The following is an 18124-nucleotide window of genomic DNA, read 5'->3' as shown; positions in this document are numbered from 1 at the left end:
AGGACTTTGGACCACTGAGCAACAGACCAGGTCTGTTTTTCCTTAGCCCAGGTAAGTCGCTTCTGACGTTATTTGTTGTTCAGGAGTGGCTTGACAAGAGGAATACAACATTTAAAGCCCATGTCCAGGATCCGCCTGTGTGTGGTGGCTCTTGATGCACGGACTCCAGCCTCAGTCCACTCCTTGTGAAAGCCCCAACACTTTTGAATGACCTTTTCCTGACAATCCTTTCCAGGCTGCACCTTTTTTCTTCCACACTTTTCCCTTGCACATAACTTTCTATTAATGTGCTTTGATACAGCACTTTGGGAACATCCAACTTCTCTTGCAATTACATTTTGAGGATTTCCCTCCTTATGGAGGGTGTCAATCAGGGGTCAAGTCCTGGGGAAAAAAAAAATGATACGATCATATGCATAATTACTAAAGCGCGTGTTTTTTTTTTTCCCATCCACTGTACCTTAGTAATCCTTTGTTACTGCCCACTTCCTGTATATGGATTCATCGGGTAGTGTGCGGGTATTACGTCACTTCCTCGATGCCGCAATGTCTACTGGGAGCTTTTGTCATTGTTCCCAGGAGACATTGCGGAGGTCTGCCGCGAGTTATCACGGGATTTAGAAAGAACTTTAATAACTTGCGGCAGACCTCCGCAATGTCTCCTGGGAACAATGACAAAAGCTCCCAGGAGACATTGCGGCATGGAGGAAGTGACGGAATACCCGCACACTACCTGATGAATCCATATACAGGAAGCAGCCATTAACATAAAGGATTACTAAGGTTCGCCTGCCCCTGACAGTGACTCGAGCTGGGCATCGCCGCTTAGTGAAGGATTGGCTCGGGCGGCTCAACTGCTCTAGTCCTGCAAAGGGAACTGCGTTCCTGCTGTGAAAAAAGTGCAGGAACTCCATTCCCACGCGTTCCCGCAGGACTTGAGCCCTGGTGTCAATGATAGTTTTCTTCAGAACTGTCAGGTCAGCAGTCTTTCCCATGATTGTGATTCCTACTGAACCAGACTGGGAGACCATTTAAAGCAGGGGTGTCAAACTCCATTTTATCGTGAGCTGCATCAGCAGTGATTGCCCTCAAAAGGGCCGGTTGTATCTGTAAGATTAGATGCCCATCGCATCCCTCTCCCCTCCCCTTTACATTAGATTTCAAGAGGCACCCCAACATCAGAAGTTGTGTCCCCCCACTCTCCCTTGCATCACAGTCCTTGTGCTGCTGCTGAAAAGAAGCTGGATGCATTGCTTGAAAGCAGAAAAAGGGTCTGGAGTAGGACCAGAGGAGGGTTGGAGCTCTCCTGCAGCTGCAGGAGAGCTCCAACATGGTTTGGAGATGGGGTCTGGAGATGGGGTCCTTGTCCCCAGGGGTGATGGGGTCCCTAAAAGGGTCCCCCCTATTGCAGTGTCCGCTGTGTCCCTATAGCAGTTTCCTTTGTATATTGGGCTGAATATGTGGTGACAAACATCCCCATAGTACCTCTAGTTTTTCTATTATTCCTACAAGGGTGAGTATCCAAAAGAGTGTTTTCCAAAAAAAAAAAATCTAAAATATCTCTGTCTCTGAAACTCTACCTTCCATCTTATATTGAAAGCAATGATATCAATTGAATGCACCAAAGTTCAAAAGCTCCTACATAGAAATACACCTATTTTATTTACATCAAACTCAACATTACAAATGGCTAAAAAACTTGGCCAAGTATAAAGTTAAAATAACCACCTGCATTGCCCCTAATATAATTACATAATGCAAGAGAACAATAGAGCAACAAATGTCCATAAAAAGGTCACTCCAGTCAAGTTTTATATCTCCAATGAGATCACTTGTAGTTCCTTGTTTTGATCTCATAACAGTGGCACCTGTAAGTGGGTGGGATATATTAGGCAGCAAGTAAACATGTTGTCCCTTAAGTTTGATATGTTGTAAAAAATTAATTATCAAGAGTAAGGATTTGAACGACTTTGACAAGGTCAGAGCATCTCTAAATCTGCAGGTCTTGAGGGATGATCCTGAATTGCAGTGGTCAGGACCCCAGTGATGGATCTATCCTGTCTGATGTTGGGGTGCAGTAAAAAATGTCAGGGGGGCAGAGGATGGAAGGTCAGCAGGGAAAAGTACAGGGGGTCAGCAGGGTATAGGGTAGCACCAGCAGTTTGTAGGCAAGTGTATCGGGGGTTATTATTCTTTTTTTAGGACAGCATACATGTCATGGTCTTACCTCTCTCCTGTCTCCTTCGTTTGACATGTGCTGGCGGCCATCTTGGTTTCTGGGACTCTTGTAGCCTCCCACCCTGCGGCTCCTCCTTCCCACTGGGAGGAGCTGGATGCCTGGCTCACATATATAGGAGCTCTGTGGCTTCAGTTCCTTGCTTGGTCCTCCTGTGTTCACATGCTTCCAAGACTGCTGCTGCTTCTGGTTCCGATCCTGGCTTCGTCTGACTTCCCTGCTGGTTCCTGATCCTGGCTTCGTCTGACTTCCCTGCTGGTTCCTGATCCTGGCTTCGTCCGACCACCCTTCTGGTTCCTGACCTCTGGCTTCGCAAGACTCTGTTTAACCATCCGTTTGGACTTTTGCTTTACAGCTTGATTTTCAATAAAGCCTTCTTATTTTCACTTATCTCTTGTTGTACGTCTGGTTCATGGTTCCGTGACATTAGGACCAAGCCATGAATTTTGACGGTACAGGGCCATCCTCGCTACCCACGCTGGTTGCCAGACTTGATCAGCAGGATTACCTGTTGGGTCAGTTCGCCGTGGCGTTGCAAACCCTGCTTGAACGCACGGCCCAGAGTCTACCCCGACACCTGTTGTTGCGCCTGCGGTGTTTCGGGGTATGACCGGTTCTGCCCCCCTTCCACAGCGATTTGGGGGAGAGCCAACTCAGTGCCGAGGTTTCCTTAACCAATTGGGCATTTATTTTGAGTTGCTGCCACATGCCTTTCCCACTGAGAGATCAAAGGTGGGCTTCTTGATCTCGCTGCTCTCGGACAAGGCCTTGGCCTGGGCCAGCCCTTTATGGGAGAACAACAATCCGGTGGTTGCCGAGTTTTCCGGTTTTGTTGCTTCTCTTCGGAAGGTATTCGATGTGCCGGCTCGCGCCGCCTCTGCTGCGAAGCTCCTTATGTCCGTCAGACAGGGTTCACGATCCGTAGCCGAATACGCCATTGAGTTTCGTACCCTGGCAGCAGAGGTGGGCTGGAATAATGAGGCTCTGGTCGCTGCTTTCTCTCATGGTCTCTCGGATGCCTTGAAGGATGAAGTTGCAGCTAAGGACCTACCAGTGGAGCTCGAGGCTCTTATTTCTTTCCTGATTTTGATTGATACCAGACTCAGGGAGAGACCTTCCTTTAAGGAGAGCCTGCGGAGGCCTCCTAACAGTTTGGCGCCTACGTTTGCTGTCCCACCCGTGCCTCCCTCTCCTCCCACGCCTCCTGGGGTTGACTTGTCTGGGGGTGAACCCATGCAGCTGGGGTTTGCTCGCCTGTCCGAGGGGGAGAGGGTACTCCGGAGACGCGAGGGCCGATGCACGTACTGTGGTCTCGGTGGGCATTTTCGGTTGGCATGTCCGAACCGTCCGGGAAACGCTCGCACCTGAGATCCTGTCGGGGGCAGATCTTGGGTGGAGTCTCCTCGTCCCCGGTTTCCCGTGTTGATAAACCACTGATCACTGTTGTCCTCTCCTGGGTCGGGGGCTCGGTGACGACCCAGGCGTTGGTGGACTCTGGTGCTGGTGGTTTTTTCATTGATAGTGAGTTCGCTGCCGCCAATTCCATTCCTCTGCAGGCTCGAGGTTCCCCGCTGGCTCTAGAGGCGATAGACGGCAGACCCCTCCAGCCGTCACACGTGACTCATGAGACCCTTCCAGTGGGGATAGCCATTGGTGCCGTTCACAGAGAGTCAGTCTGCTTCCAGGTTATTTCGTCTCCACACTACTCGGTGGTCTTGGGGTACCCCTGGCTCCAGAAGCATAATCCGACTTTTGACTGGAGATCGGCCGAGATCCTCTCATGGTCACCACAGTGTGGGGCTAGTTGCATCCATGGGCCTGTCAAGTTGCTGTGTACTTCCTCGGACTCTCTGTTGCCTCCTGAATACGAGGAGTACCGGGATGTATTCGATAAGGTGCGCGCAGTTGCCCTACCTCCGCACCGCCCATACGATTGTGCCATAGAGTTACAACCTGGTGCCGTTCCTCCTCGCGGCAGGGTCTATCCACTGTCGGTTGCGGAGAATGAGGCCATGGAGGAGTACGTGATGGAGGCGCTGTCCCGTGGTCACATTCGCAAATCCTCGTCCCCGGCAGGGGCTGGATTTTTCTTTGTGAAAAAGAAGGGCGGTGAGTTGAGGCCTTGCATCGATTACAGGGGCCTTAATCGCATCACGATCAAGAACGCTTACCCGATACCCTTGATTTCCGAGCTGTTCGATCGCCTTAAGGGGGCCACGGTCTTTACCAAACTCGACTTGAGGGCGGCATATAACCTGGTAAGGATCAAGGCGGGCGATGAGTGGAAGACCGCGTTTAACACCAGGACCGGTCATTATGAATCCTTGGTTATGCCCTTTGGGTTGTGCAATGCGCCCGCAGTCTTTCAGGAATTCATCAACGATGTTTTCCGTGACCTGTTGCAGCAGTGTGTGGTGGTCTATTTGGATGACATCTTGGTATACTCTGAATCCATGGAGGCCCACATTCTGGATGTCAAGCGAGTGTTGCAACGGTTACGAGAGAACAAGCTGTTCGGTAAGCTTGAGAAATGCGAATTTCACCGATCCCAGGTAACCTTCTTAGGTTACATCATTTCCGCTGAGGGGTTCTCCATGGACCCTGAGAAGGTTTCGGCTGTCTTACAGTGGCCTCAGCCCAGTGGTCTTCGTTCCTTGCAGCGCTTTTTGGGCTTCGCCAATTATTATCGGAAGTTCATCAGGGACTTCTCCATGCTGGCCAAGCCTCTCACGGATCTGACCAGGAAGGGCAGTAATTCCCAGGTCTGGCCGCTCAAGGCCATCCGGGCTTTTGAGGCCCTAAAATCCGCCTTTGTGTCGGCCCCGATTCTGTCTCATCCCAACCCTGGGTTGCCCTTTGTCCTCGAGGTGGACGCATCTGAGACGGGAGTAGGCGCCCTTCTGTCTCAGCGTAGAACACCAGGGGGTCCGCTGCTTCCTTGTGGGTTTTACTCCCGGAAACTGTCACCCGCGGAGTGCAACTATCAGATTGGTGACAGGGAGTTATTGGCCATAGTGCAGGCTCTCAAAGAGTGGAGGCACTTGCTCGAGGGCTCCGTGGTTCCGGTTCTCATCCTGACGGACCACAAGAATCTGACCTACCTTTCTGAGGCCAAGAGATTGACACCACGTCAGGCCAGATGGGCTCTGTTCTTGTCACGTTTTAATTACGTGGTCTCCTACCTACCCAGTTCCAAGAACATCAGGGCGGATGCCTTATCACGGCAGTACTCCGAGCTGTCCAGGGAGGAATCTATACCGACTTCGGTCATACCTCCGAATCAGATCCTGGCCGCCATTCGCACCAGCCTGACCTCTCCCCTTGGTGAGCAGATTTTGGCGGCTCAATCTGGTGCTCCCTCTGGGAGACCCAACGGCAGATGTTTTGTGCCTGAGGAGTTGCGCACTCGGTTGTTGCGAACCTACCATAACTCCAAGACCGCGGGGCATCCTGGTAAGAATCAGCTGTCCTGGGCTGTTTCACGTCTGTTCTGGTGGCCTTCCCTACGTTCCGACATCGCCGCATATGTAGCGGCATGCTCCGTTTGTGCCCAGAGTAAGTCCCCTCGGCACCTTCCGTTGGGCCTGCTGCAACCCATAGCCACCGGGGAGCGCCCATGGTCACACCTGGGGATGGATTTCATTGTGGATCTCCCTGCATCCCGAGGCCATACGGTCATTCTCATGATTGTGGATCGGTTTTCCAAAATGTGCCACTGTGTTCCTCTCAAGAAGTTACCCTCTGCACAAGAATTGGCCACGATTTTTGCCTGGGAGGTCTTCCGGTTGCACGGTTTGCCCAAGGAGATAGTGTCGGATCGGGGGAGTCAGTTTGTGTCCAGGTTCTGGCGCGCCTTTTGCTCCCAGTTGGGGATTCATCTCTCCTTCTCCTCGGCCTACCACCCTCAGTCCAATGGGGCCGCAGAACGATCCAATCAGGCCTTGGAGCAATTCCTTCGTTGCTATGTCTCCGATCACCAGGACAATTGGGTTGACCTCCTGCCTTGGGCTGAGTTTGCCAGGAACACGGCGGTGAACTCTTCCTCTGGGACGTCTCCCTTCATGGCCAATTATGGGTTCCAACCTGCCGTGTTACCGGAGGCATTCTCTCCCCAGGATATTCCGGCTGTGGAGGATCACCTTTCCGTCCTACGCGCCTCTTGGGTACAGATCCAGAAGTCCCTTGAGGTCTCTGCGCAGCGCCAGAAACTCCAGGCTGATCGCAGACGAGCGCCTGCTCCTTCCTACCAGGTCGGAGACCGTGTATGGTTGTCCACTCGCAACCTCAACCTTCGAGTGCCCACTCCCAAGCTGGCTCCTCGCTTTGTTGGTCCCTTCCGAGTGCTTCGCAGGGTAAACCCGGTAGCCTATGCCCTTGCGCTTCCTCCTGGCATGCGGATCTCCAACGTGTTTCATGTCTCCCTGTTGAAGCCACTGGTGTGCAATCGCTTCACTTCCTCGGTTCCTCGGCCTCGTCCGGTCCAAGTGGGCAATCATGAGGAGTATGAGGTGAGCAATATCCTGGACTCACGCCTGGTCCGCGGTCGGGTGCAGTTTTTGGTCCACTGGCGTGGTTACGGTCCAGAGGAGCGTTCCTGGGTTCCCTCCGCAGATGTCCATGCTCCTGCCTTGCTCCGAGCCTTCCACGCACGTTTCCCTCAGAAACCGTTTTTTGCACCGCGGAGGAGGGGCCCTTGAGGGGGAGGTACTGTCATGGTCTTACCTCTCTCCTGTCTCCTTCGTTTGACATGTGCTGGCGGCCATCTTGGTTTCTGGGACTCTTGTAGCCTCCCACCCTGCGGCTCCTCCTTCCCACTGGGAGGAGCTGGATGCCTGGCTCACATATATAGGAGCTCTGTGGCTTCAGTTCCTTGCTTGGTCCTCCTGTGTTCACATGCTTCTAAGACTGCTGCTGCTTTTGGTTCCGATCCTGGCTTCGTCTGACTTCCCTGCTGGTTCCTGATCCTGGCTTCGTCTGACTTCCCTGCTGGTTCCTGATCCTGGCTTCGTCCGACCACCCTTCTGGTTCCTGACCTCTGGCTTCGCAAGACTCTGTTTAACCATCCGTTTGGACTTTTGCTTTACAGCTTGATTTTCAATAAAGCCTTCTTATTTTCACTTATCTCTTGTTGTACGTCTGGTTCATGGTTCCGTGACAATACAGGGGTCAGCTGGGCAGTGTACAAGAGTTGGTAAGGCAGTGTATTGGGAATCAGTAGGGCAGAGGACAGGGGTCACTGTGGCAGGGCAAAGGAAAGGGGTGACCACTGTCAGGGCAGAGGACAGGGGTCACCACTGGAAGGAGAGAGGGCACAGGTCACCGCTGGAAAGAGAGAGGGCACGGGTCACCGCTGGAAAGAGAGAGGGCACAGGCCACCGCTAGAAGGAGAGAGGGCACGGGCCACCGCTGGAAGGAGAAAGGGCATGGGTCACTGATGGAAGGAGAGAGGGCACGGGTCAGAGAGGGCACGGGTAACCACTTAAGAGGAGTGAGGACGGCATAGCTCCCATCCCTGCACTGTACATACACAGCCTGAGCACAGGCAGCAAGATCTCCTCAGCTTTTTCCCACACAACATAGATCTGAAATCCAATTCTCTTTTACACAGCTACATTACGTGCACTGCACTGTGAGTAGCTGGTGATTGTTCTGCACTTCTGACCTGTGAAATTCCCTGGTCAGAATTGCACACGGCTGTAGTCACCAGCTACTCACAGTTCAGATCGTTAGTAAGTCCGATCCATGGAGGCTCCACATAGCATTTTACAGAATCAAAAGAATCTACTGACAGCTTACCACAGATGCCAGATACCACAGCATCAGTGTTGCCAACCGTCAGTACTTTTACTGGCAGCCAGTAAAAAACAGGCAATTTTCTCCTGACAGTAAATGCCAGTAAAAGTAAAAAGTTGCCAGTAAAAAATATGGCTGTGATGCTCGGCTGGGTCCGAAGCCAGCTGGGACCAACCGAGTGCTTGCTACAGTGTGAATGGGCAGCTCTGGTGGAGGCGGTGCCTGAGCATGTCGTGTGATGTCATAGTGCAATGGAGCCAAGCAGAGCTGCCAGAGCCTCGTGTGCGGTTCTGCGATACGGGAACAAGGCAGGCTGGACCCGGGACAGTCAGTGCTGTTTAGACTGGAGTGGACTGAAGCGACCACTAGGCTCAGGGAGACTGTCACTGTGACTCAGGAGAGAACATGTCATGTCGGTGAGGTGTCATCATCATCTGTGCTGCTACACACACTGCTGTCAGTGTCACTGTGAGAGTCAATTTTATGTATGTGTACTGCCTATTCTGATTTCTTGCCCTCCTGAGGCCGGTGCCTTAGCTACTTACTATATAAAAAAAAATATATGTTTTTGCCTTATTATCTACCTTAAATGATATTGCTAATTGCATATTGTACTTGTTTGTAGCCTAAATACTCTAATTTGCACTTAAAACTGTAATTTTGTAACTTTTGGAAATGCCAGTAAAAACTTGGCTGTGCCAGTAAGTTTTGGGTGTTGTGTCAGTAAATTTCAATCTGGTAGGTTGGCAACACTGCACAGCATACATTCTGAGGTCTAGTGAAGTTTATGCCTTAATAGCTCAGAGCTGTTTTTCGTGGCAAAAGGGGGCCTACTCAATATTACACTGGTGGTCATAATGTATTGGGCGATTGATGTATGAACCTTATAAACAAATCAATATAAAGTGCTTGTTGTTTTGTGTCAGTCCACAATCAGAAAACCCATCCTATATAAAGTGTTTATTGTAAATAAAGCGTCCAAAGAAATGTATCTTCTAGATCCAAATCACAAAATTCAAAGTGCTTGTGCCACTGTGACTCCACTCTTGTGTTGTCATCAAATGAGTAGACTACTTGTCTTACTTACTTTTTTTCCACAAGAGGTCTCCCTTTTTCACATCCTCCATATGTTTGCCCAGGGAGTCATAAACCAGAAGCAGAAAGAACACTCATTGCAAAAAAAAATGCTTTAGGCCTCAAGAAAACGTTTGCTCAGCTCCACTAAACACCTTTTTTTATGGCAGGAGAAAAGCAGTTCAAAAAATGTACCCGAATATGAGTTTTGCACACTCAGTCAGGCGCATTAACCGTTTGAGGGTTTATAGATTCCATTTTCCAGAATATTCATTTATTCTGGCCATTGGAATGAATGAACGCTCAAGCACTAAACACGTCTAAGCGCATTTACACAAGTTGTTTTTCTCTTTCTTAAGCACTGCTCTCCTGAAAGCGCTGGTGATGTTTGTTTTTTTTTAGACTTTAAACGCTCCTCATCTAATATGCCTGTATGCCCATGTGTGCATGGCTAAATAGGCTAATGTAGAGGTGCTTTTACAGACTGAAAAAAAAGTAAAAAGCCTTAAAGCGGTTGTAAACCCGCATCAAATTTTTTTTTTTTCTCCTGTAAGGCAAAAGTCATGATGAGCTAATATGCACCGCATATTAGCTCATTATGAAATACTTACCTCGGAACGAGGTGTGTAATACTTACCTGGTCCACGCCGAGCGAGATTTCATCTTGCCTCGGCGTGTCTTCCGGGGTATCGCCGCTCCAGCGCTGTGATTGGCTGGAGCGGCGATGACGTCACTCCCGCGCGGGAGATTTAAAGCTCGGCAAGGTCCGGCGGCTGCCGGTCCTTTCGCCGTAGATCCCCCCTGCACATGCGCCGTGGCGCATTGCGAGGGGAATATATCCTAAACCGTGCAGGTTTAGGATATATTCTCCTTACCTACAGGTAAGCCTTGTTATAGGCTTACCTGTAGGTAAAAGTAAAAAAAGTGGGTTTACAACCACTTTAAAAAAGTGGTGTTAAGCCCTGTGTGCAAGAGGCCTGAAAGCAATTGACCATTGTCCTCCCATTGTGTAAACTGTTTCCATAGATGTTTAGATCAGCTTCTGACAAGCCACTTATATGAAATCAGTAGGATTTTTAGTCAATTATGTCCATTTATTGCTCACTGTGATGTTACTTAAATATGTTATCTGTACGTACTAATGTTCTGCTTTGTCTGTTCAGGAGACACGAGAGCAACGGATATCTCAGTACCACGAAGAACCAGACACTCCTCCTGTTCTTGTATGTATGAACTGAATTTAAAGGGTCACTAAACCCTTGTGAGGTGTTTGTTATTTAAAAAAAAAAAAAAACATGTCATACTTGCCTCCTCTGTGCAGTGGCAGTTTTACACAGGGTGGCCCTGATCCTCCTCCTCTTCTTCTGGTGTTCCTCAGCGGCACTGGTGGCTCCTCCTCTTAAGTGCCCCATCGGAGAAGCGCTCTCTTTCGGGACACCCGTGCGGGTGCACTCCCGCATCCTGCTACTGCATCCATTGACCCAGACAGCAGGACTTGGCCCCGCGCCTGTGTCATTGGATTTGCTTGACAGCAGTGGGAGCCAATGGCTGTGCTGCTATCAATCTATCCAATCAGGACACGAGACACTGGCAGGAGCTGGTGTGCTCGTTACTGTCATCGGGGCTTGGGGGGGGGGGGGGGGGGGGCTGCTGCATGACAGGAGGGTGTTCACCTTAATACATAGAATGCATTAAGGTGAAAAACCTCAAGGGTTTTTTATGAGATGCTGTCAGCAGGTTTTACATTAACATTAACTATTAAGCTACTAAATTGTTTTTTCAACTTCAGTTTTTCTCTTCATTAGAGGAATAGTTATTCATTGCCATGGCTACTAGAGACATGGAGAAAACAAATGCTGATGCATCATGTCTCCAAAACCAAATGTTTTTATTCTTCTGAGTGTCTATTGCTAAAACTTAAAAAAAAAAAATAAGCTTGCATAGTTTCATAGTTGGGTTGAGAACAGGGCTGGACTGGGACAAAAATGTGGCCCTGGACTTCATCCAGACTGGCCCACTTTGACAGGTCTCTCCCATGGCAGCGGGACAACTCCCGCACCCCCCCCCCCCCCAGGCCACCCAAGCCCCCTCTCCCCCTTCACTAACCACTATCCATTCTACTTTATTAGAGTAGAACGGCTGGTACTGGTACTCTTATAGGCAGTACCATTGGGGAAGCTAGACATTATTTCACTCGGGCAAAGAATCAGTTTGGTGCCCCCCCTTATGGGACAAGATTAGGCAAAAGTGAGAAACTCCCAGGCCATAGCTGTTGAGTCAGCTGTCTGTCCCCTCCCCCCATGCTCCTCTGTTGTCGTCTCTGCTCCTCTGGTCCTCCACTGCTTCTCTGTTTCCCCCAGGTGAGCGCTGCAGGGAGGAAGAGGAGGTGAGCACTGCGGGAAGGGAGAGACAAAGGAACGGAGGGGGCGGTGGTCTGCTGTCACTAAAGCCGGCCCACTGAGCCATCGGCCCACCGGGAAACTCCCAAAAAAATTATTTGAAACGTAGTCCATTTTGCTCTAGTGGGGAATATTTTTTTTCTTCCTGATCCCCCCAGGAGGCAATTGGATATTTCCTGGATCAACAATCCCTGATGATGTTACCCATAAACGCTAATATCTAGTGATATTTTGTACATTTAGGAAGGCATCTAGTTATTTTTTTAAAACTATCTGCTGAACTGTCCAGAACTTCCTGAGTGACCCTTTTCCACATTTTTACATCTTACTGTGAAGAAGTCTTTCCTTATGTGAAAGTTAAATCTCTTTTCCTCCAGCAGTAAAGAGTGTTCTTTGTCATGACCTTAAATAACTCCACAGCAAACTCACTATATGGACCATTTATGTTATTACACACAGTGATCATATCCGCCCTTACTTGCCTCTTCTCAAGAGAGAATAAAATAAGTTCCTTTAATCCCAGGGTCATGAACCCGTCAATCACGATCTAATGGTCGACCGCTGCAAAATGACCAGTAGATTGCGAATAGATCCCTGCCCTTGTGACCTAGCGATTTCCCTCAGAGGTGCGGAATGGTGCAGGTGTGCAGTCACCCAATCCTAGGCTGCAGAGGCAGCTCCCACCTGCAGCCACACACGTGCAAAGGGGGTGGGCGCTGCTTCCCGACTAGCTCGGGTGGGTTCAGGCTTTTGCCTGAACACACCCAAGCTATTACTCCTGTGAATTTTGGCCCTCAGATCTCCTCCCCCTTAACCATGTCCCTGCAAAGTTGCAGGAACGAGTGATGTGAAGATCATTGCTTCCCTCTCCCTGTTCTCAGCAGCCCTCTCTTTCTAATCGATCCCTGAATTATTGGTCATTTCTACCCATCAGTCATTACTCCTCACCCCCCTGCACGGCACCTTCCTGAGCCCCATGCACTGTCTTCTTGACCCCCCCCCCCTGCAACATGTCCTCCTGGCACCATGCCCTCCTGACCTCTGCCTTACTGATCCTCCATATACAGTGCTTTTCATACTGCTGATCACTGTACACCTTTTTTTCATCCTATTGACCTCTGTGCACTGCCCTACATACATACTAATCTCTGTACACTACCCTTTATCCAACTGATCCCTATATACTGCCCTAAATACCACCGACCTCTGTACACTGCCCTAAATACCACTTACCTCTGTACACTACCCTTTATCCAACTGATCTCTGTACACTGATCTTTGTACACTGCCCTAAATACCACCGACCTCTGTACACTACCCTTTATCCAACTGATGTCTGTACACTGCCCTTTATCCAACGGATCTCTGAACACTGCCCTAAATACCACTGACCTCTATACACTTCCCTACATACTACTTACACTGGTCAGAAATAAGAGCAGACATCCAGGCCTGAAATCAGCCCACAGTACTAGATGTTCTGCTTTCATGATGAACTCCAGCATTAGACTTGTGGGGGTCACCAATTACTCCACAGAGTAAATGGCGCACCTGCCAGTGATCTTTGATCTCTTCTATGTTGTCCAGGTAGATCTCCGCCTCTCAAAGTTTGCCCACCACTACTCTAATCTTTCCTCATAGCTGAACTCCTCCATGCCTTTTATCAGTTTGCCTGCCCTTCTCATACTAATGCCTTGTACAAGGGCATATCTAGGCTATGCTGCTGCCATCAAGAGTTTTGGAGATAAAGCCTAACTAAATTTATGATACCATTTTTTTTCTTTAATTATATACTCTGTACACCATAGATATGTGTTACTACAATTACTTTTACTCAAACTCTAATTGAGATGTATGCAGCAGCTATACAGATTGCCTATCCTCAGCAAAGGCCTTGACTACTCGGGGCTAACCCAGACTTTCCTGAACTGGAAGATTATGGGAGTCCGGGTCCAGAGCCATGGCACAGCCTCTAATGTGACCCTGTCTCTGCAGACGCACTTCAGTCAATTATGCATGGATTAAAGTTTGGCTGAGTCGATCCATGTATGGGCACTGAAGTTGTACAGACACTGGTCTTCCAATCAGTTTCTGTACAACTGGTCTGTTTGATTTTTCTCTGCTCAATCATTCCCCGCTGTCAAAATACAATAGCTCAGCTGGGAGGATTTCCTTATCCACAGTGAAGCTGTGGATGGGGAATGGAGTTAATTTTTCTGTTGAACCCGCTGGTTGGAAAAAAAAAATAAAAAACCGTCCCATCTTTAGCCAGCTTTAGCAAGCAAACTACTCCATAGTTGATACTGTTGGGCACCATTTTTTTTTCAAAGATCCTGCATCCGCCATCTTCACATCATTAAGCGTTAACATCAAGATTGGTATGATCAGATACTTTCCAAATATAAAAATGGTGCTGTTTACATCTGGGGAAACCAGAAGCAATGACAATACTCGTCACTTCCAGTTTCCTATACCATAGAGTTCATTGGGTACCTTCCGGTCCTTAATGAGCTCTATGGCAAGCCAGCAGAACTGCCTTCTTCAGTGCCGGGTTCGCTGGTGGGACGGTAGAGCCCAGAGAGTCACTGGTGGGGGCGACCCCCTTCTGCTGCCTGTAAAAGCCATTCATCTGCCAGTTGAAAAAATCAATACCAAGATAATGCCTGTAGCTGCAGGCATCATCCTGGTGTAACCACTTAAAGTCAATCACGTACACGTAATTTGCTTTTAATCTTTCAACCATGAGACTAAATTCTAAGTCACCATTTGTAAATAAATAAATCCACATTATTTTGCTAGTAAAAACCCTTGCATTTATTGATTTTTAAATGAAATTTGCACAGCTCGTCACCCACAATCAATGGATCACAGATGCAATGTCAGATTCCTGCAGACACTACAGCTACCTGCCCGTACAACCGCATGAGCAGACAATTGCTTAGCTGCAGGAAGAGCCCATAAACTACAAGGACATTTTCTTCACCACCAATTCTTCTTACTGTGTTTTCAGGGTCTTCGGGAGGGTTGTATGCTTTTAGTCGAAGGGAATAAAGCAACACTTCTTGGCAAAACCAAAGCCCGACTCTTTTTAAGGTAAGAGCTGACTTAATCTGAGAGGGCAGTTTATGATTACAAATATATGATTCAATGGTTTGTACCAAATATAGCATGTAGCAAGCGTCTTTCATTTCAAGTGTTCTTCAGAGAATTAATTGCTCATACCTACTTTTTTCTTTAACCACTTGCCGACTGTCACGCAGATATACTGCGGTATAATGGCTCTCCTGGGCAAAATCTTGTATGGGTGCGACCTACCTGTTTTTGGCCACCAGGGGGCGCTCGCCCGCTACATGGCAGGGGACCCGATGCGCGTGGCTGGTGGGCACGATCGCCGCTGGCTGTGCTGTCAGAGGAGCCATATCGGGAAAAACGATATGGCTTCTCTCCTAGTCACTCACATCCCCACACAGTTAGAACATGCTGCGGGAACACACATTTAACCCCTTGATCACCCCTAGTGTTAATCCCTTCCCTGTTAGTGATATTTACACAGTAATCAGTGCATTTTTATAGCTCTGATCGCTGTATAAGTGCCAATGGTCCCAAAAAAGTATCAAAAGTCTTCGATCTGTCCGTCGCAGATCACCTCAAGTGCTAGTAAGAAAACAATACAAATGCCAAAAATCCCATAGTTTGCAGGCGCTCTAACTTTTGCGCAAACCAATCAATTTACACCTATTGCGATTTTTTTACCAAAAATATGTAGAAGAATATAATTGCCTAAACTGATGAAGAATTTTTTTTTTTTTTTAAACTTTTGGGGATATTTATTATACCGTAGCAAAACGTACGTTTTTTTTTTTGCGTAAAAAATAAAAACCACAGAGGTGACCAAATACCACCAAAAGAAAGCTCTGTTTGTGGGGAAAAAGGATGCACATTTTGTTTTGGGTACAGCATCGAACAACTGCAATTGTCACTTAAATCAACACAAATTGAAAAAAGTGCTCTGGTCAGGAAGCGGTAAAATCTTCAGAGGCTGAAGCGGTTATATACATTCTCAGTGAAGAATAAAGCATTACTAAAACCATTGTGTTTAGACTTAAAGGGGTTGTAAAGGATTTTTTTTTTTCATAATAAGCATCCTTTACCTGCAGACATTCCTCTTTTCACTTCCTCATTGTTCGTTTTTGCTCAGAAGTTGCTCTATTTCTTCTCTGTTCTGTTCACTTCCTGCTTGTCTGATTTTACTGACCCCCGTGATGGGAGGCTTTACTGCGGTGGTCAGTAACGTGCTCACCCCCTCCCGGGAACTACATCTGTGCGGCAGGACGCTCTCTACGTGTTAGAGACTTCAAGGAGGTGTGAATTACTGGGCGTGCCGCAATTCATACTGGGAACTGTAGTTCTTACATGAACGAGCGATGCAAACCCGGAGGTGAATGAGAGAACAGAAACTAGAATGCCGGAGGTGATATAGATGAAGGAATTTAATAGGTATTTACTCGTTTTTTAACAGAATCATTACACTATTCTGTCTGTCTACCTTGCAGACATTAATTTTAGGCAAACATTTTTTTTCTTTTACAACTCCTTTAAAAGTAGAATTCCACCCAAAAATAAAACATCTAAAGATGTATGCTACTTTGACTATAGTCACAACAATTGAAAGTGTCTTGAAAATCGCCCTCTAGTTTGGATCATTTACACGTCGATTTTGCCATTGCTTCTGGGAATCCTGCATTTCATATGGTGGGCCATCAAAGAAAATTGTGTCCCTAAATTTACAGCTACGTGACCGGCTGTGATTACATGGTTAAAGAGCCGCAGCTCTTTACAGTGATCGGGATCGCCCCGTATCCTAGCAACATGGCGTGGCCGCACTGCACACCCCCGTGGCCGCGCAAGAGCGGTCGTTCTGGGACGCCGCCTTGTTAACCACTTCAATACCGGATACGCTCTCCCTCTTTCTGGCCAGGCTAATTTTTAGCTTTCACTATTTAGTCACTGTACTCAAAATAAAATATCATTTTATTTTTCCCTCACACAAAATAGAGCTTTTTTAGGGTGGTATTTACTCACCACTGGATTTCTTTTTTGCTAAAAAAAACTTAAAATTTCATTTCCTTCGTTGAAAATTTTGCAAGTTATTAATCTTTCTTCAGAAATGTTGGCCAAAATGTATTCTGCTACATTTCTTTGGTAAAGGTAACCCAAAGCAGTGTATATTATTTAGTCTGTGAAGTTATAGTCTACAAATTATGGAATATATATTTGAAAATTGATCAGTTCTGATGTACCGACTTATTTTTTGAGGCTGTAAAATGCCAGTACAGTACAAGAACCCCCCCCCCCCCCCCCACACACAATTACCCTTTTTTTGAAAAGTAGATAGTCCAAGGTGTTTATTAAGAGGCTTGGTGAGCTTTTTGAACTTTTGTCATCATTTTTGGAAAAATTAAAAAATTAACCACTTCAATACAGGGCACTTATACACCCTTCCTGCCCAGACCGATTTTCAGCTTACAGTGCTCTCGCATTATGAATGCAAATTACTCGGTCATGAAACACTGGGCCAGATTCACAAAAGAGATACGACGGAGTATCTCAGATACTCCGTCGTATCTCTCAGAGTATCTATGCGACTGATTCATAGAATCAGTTACGCATAGATATCCCTTAGATCCGACAGGTGTAATGGACTTAGACTGTCGGATCTTAGGATGCAATAACGCGGCCGCAGCTGGGGGGAGTTTGCGTCGTAAACCAGCGTCGGGTATGCAAATTAGGAGTTACGGCGATCCACAAAGGTTTTTCCCGTCGTCGCAAGTGTTAGATTTCCGTCGCAAAGATAGGGCACCTTTAATATGGTGTAAAAGTACTCCACCATGTTAAAGTATGCCCGTCTTTCCCGCGTCGCTTTTGATTTTTTTTTTAATTTTTTTTTTCCCGGCGTAAGTGCGTTGATCACGTCACGATTCTCAAAATGTCGTCGCGTCGTAATTTCGCGCAAAGCACGTCGGGAAATTAGCGATGGGAGCATGCGCAGTATGTCCGGCGCGGGAGCGCGCCTAATTTAAATGGTACCCGCCCCATTTGAATTGCCGCAAATTTCCAGGTAAGTGCTTTGTGGATCGGGCACTAAATCTGAAAACTTGCGGCGGTGTAACGTAAACGGGTTACGTTACGCTGCAGCTACGTGAATCTGGCCCACTGTACCCAAACAACATTTTTATCTTTTTTTTCCCACACAAATAGAGCTTTCTTTTGGTGGTATTTAATCATCTCTGGGTTATTTTTTGCGACATAAGTAGAAAAAAAATAAAATTTGTAAAACTTTTGTTTATAAATTTGGGCCAAAATTTATAATGCGACATATGTTTGGTAAAAATAATCCAAATAAGTGTATACTATTTGGTCTGTGTGAAAGGAAAGCCTCGTACGCATGCTCGTTTTTTTCAGCAAGAACCAGCAAGAAAGCTGCTGGCAGAACTTTCTTGCCGAGTAAACCGAGCGTGTGTACGAGGCTTTCAGGTTTCTCATCTGGAAATCTGACCAGAACGTTGACGAGAAAAATAGAGAACCTGCTCTCTTCTCGTCAAGATTCTTGTCGGCCCGTTTC

General features: G+C 47.6%; 1 protein-coding gene across 1 annotated transcript in view; it reads left to right on the top strand.

The window, feature by feature from the left end:
• LOC120943752 (alpha-aspartyl dipeptidase) overlaps positions 1-18124 on the top strand; it is a 52459-nt gene that overhangs the window by 33121 nt on the left and 1214 nt on the right. The window contains exons 6-7 of the mRNA XM_040357250.1: positions 10267-10326; positions 14513-14595. Of these exons, the coding sequence (XP_040213184.1) occupies positions 10267-10326; positions 14513-14595 (143 nt within the window). The remainder of the gene's footprint in view (positions 1-10266; positions 10327-14512; positions 14596-18124) is intronic.

Source organism: Rana temporaria, chromosome 6, assembly GCF_905171775.1.
Source record: "Rana temporaria chromosome 6, aRanTem1.1, whole genome shotgun sequence".
Taxonomy (NCBI): Eukaryota; Metazoa; Chordata; class Amphibia; order Anura; family Ranidae; genus Rana; species Rana temporaria.
The sequence above is the reverse complement of the archived record's forward strand: the minus strand, read 5'-3'. Positions and strand labels throughout refer to the sequence as shown.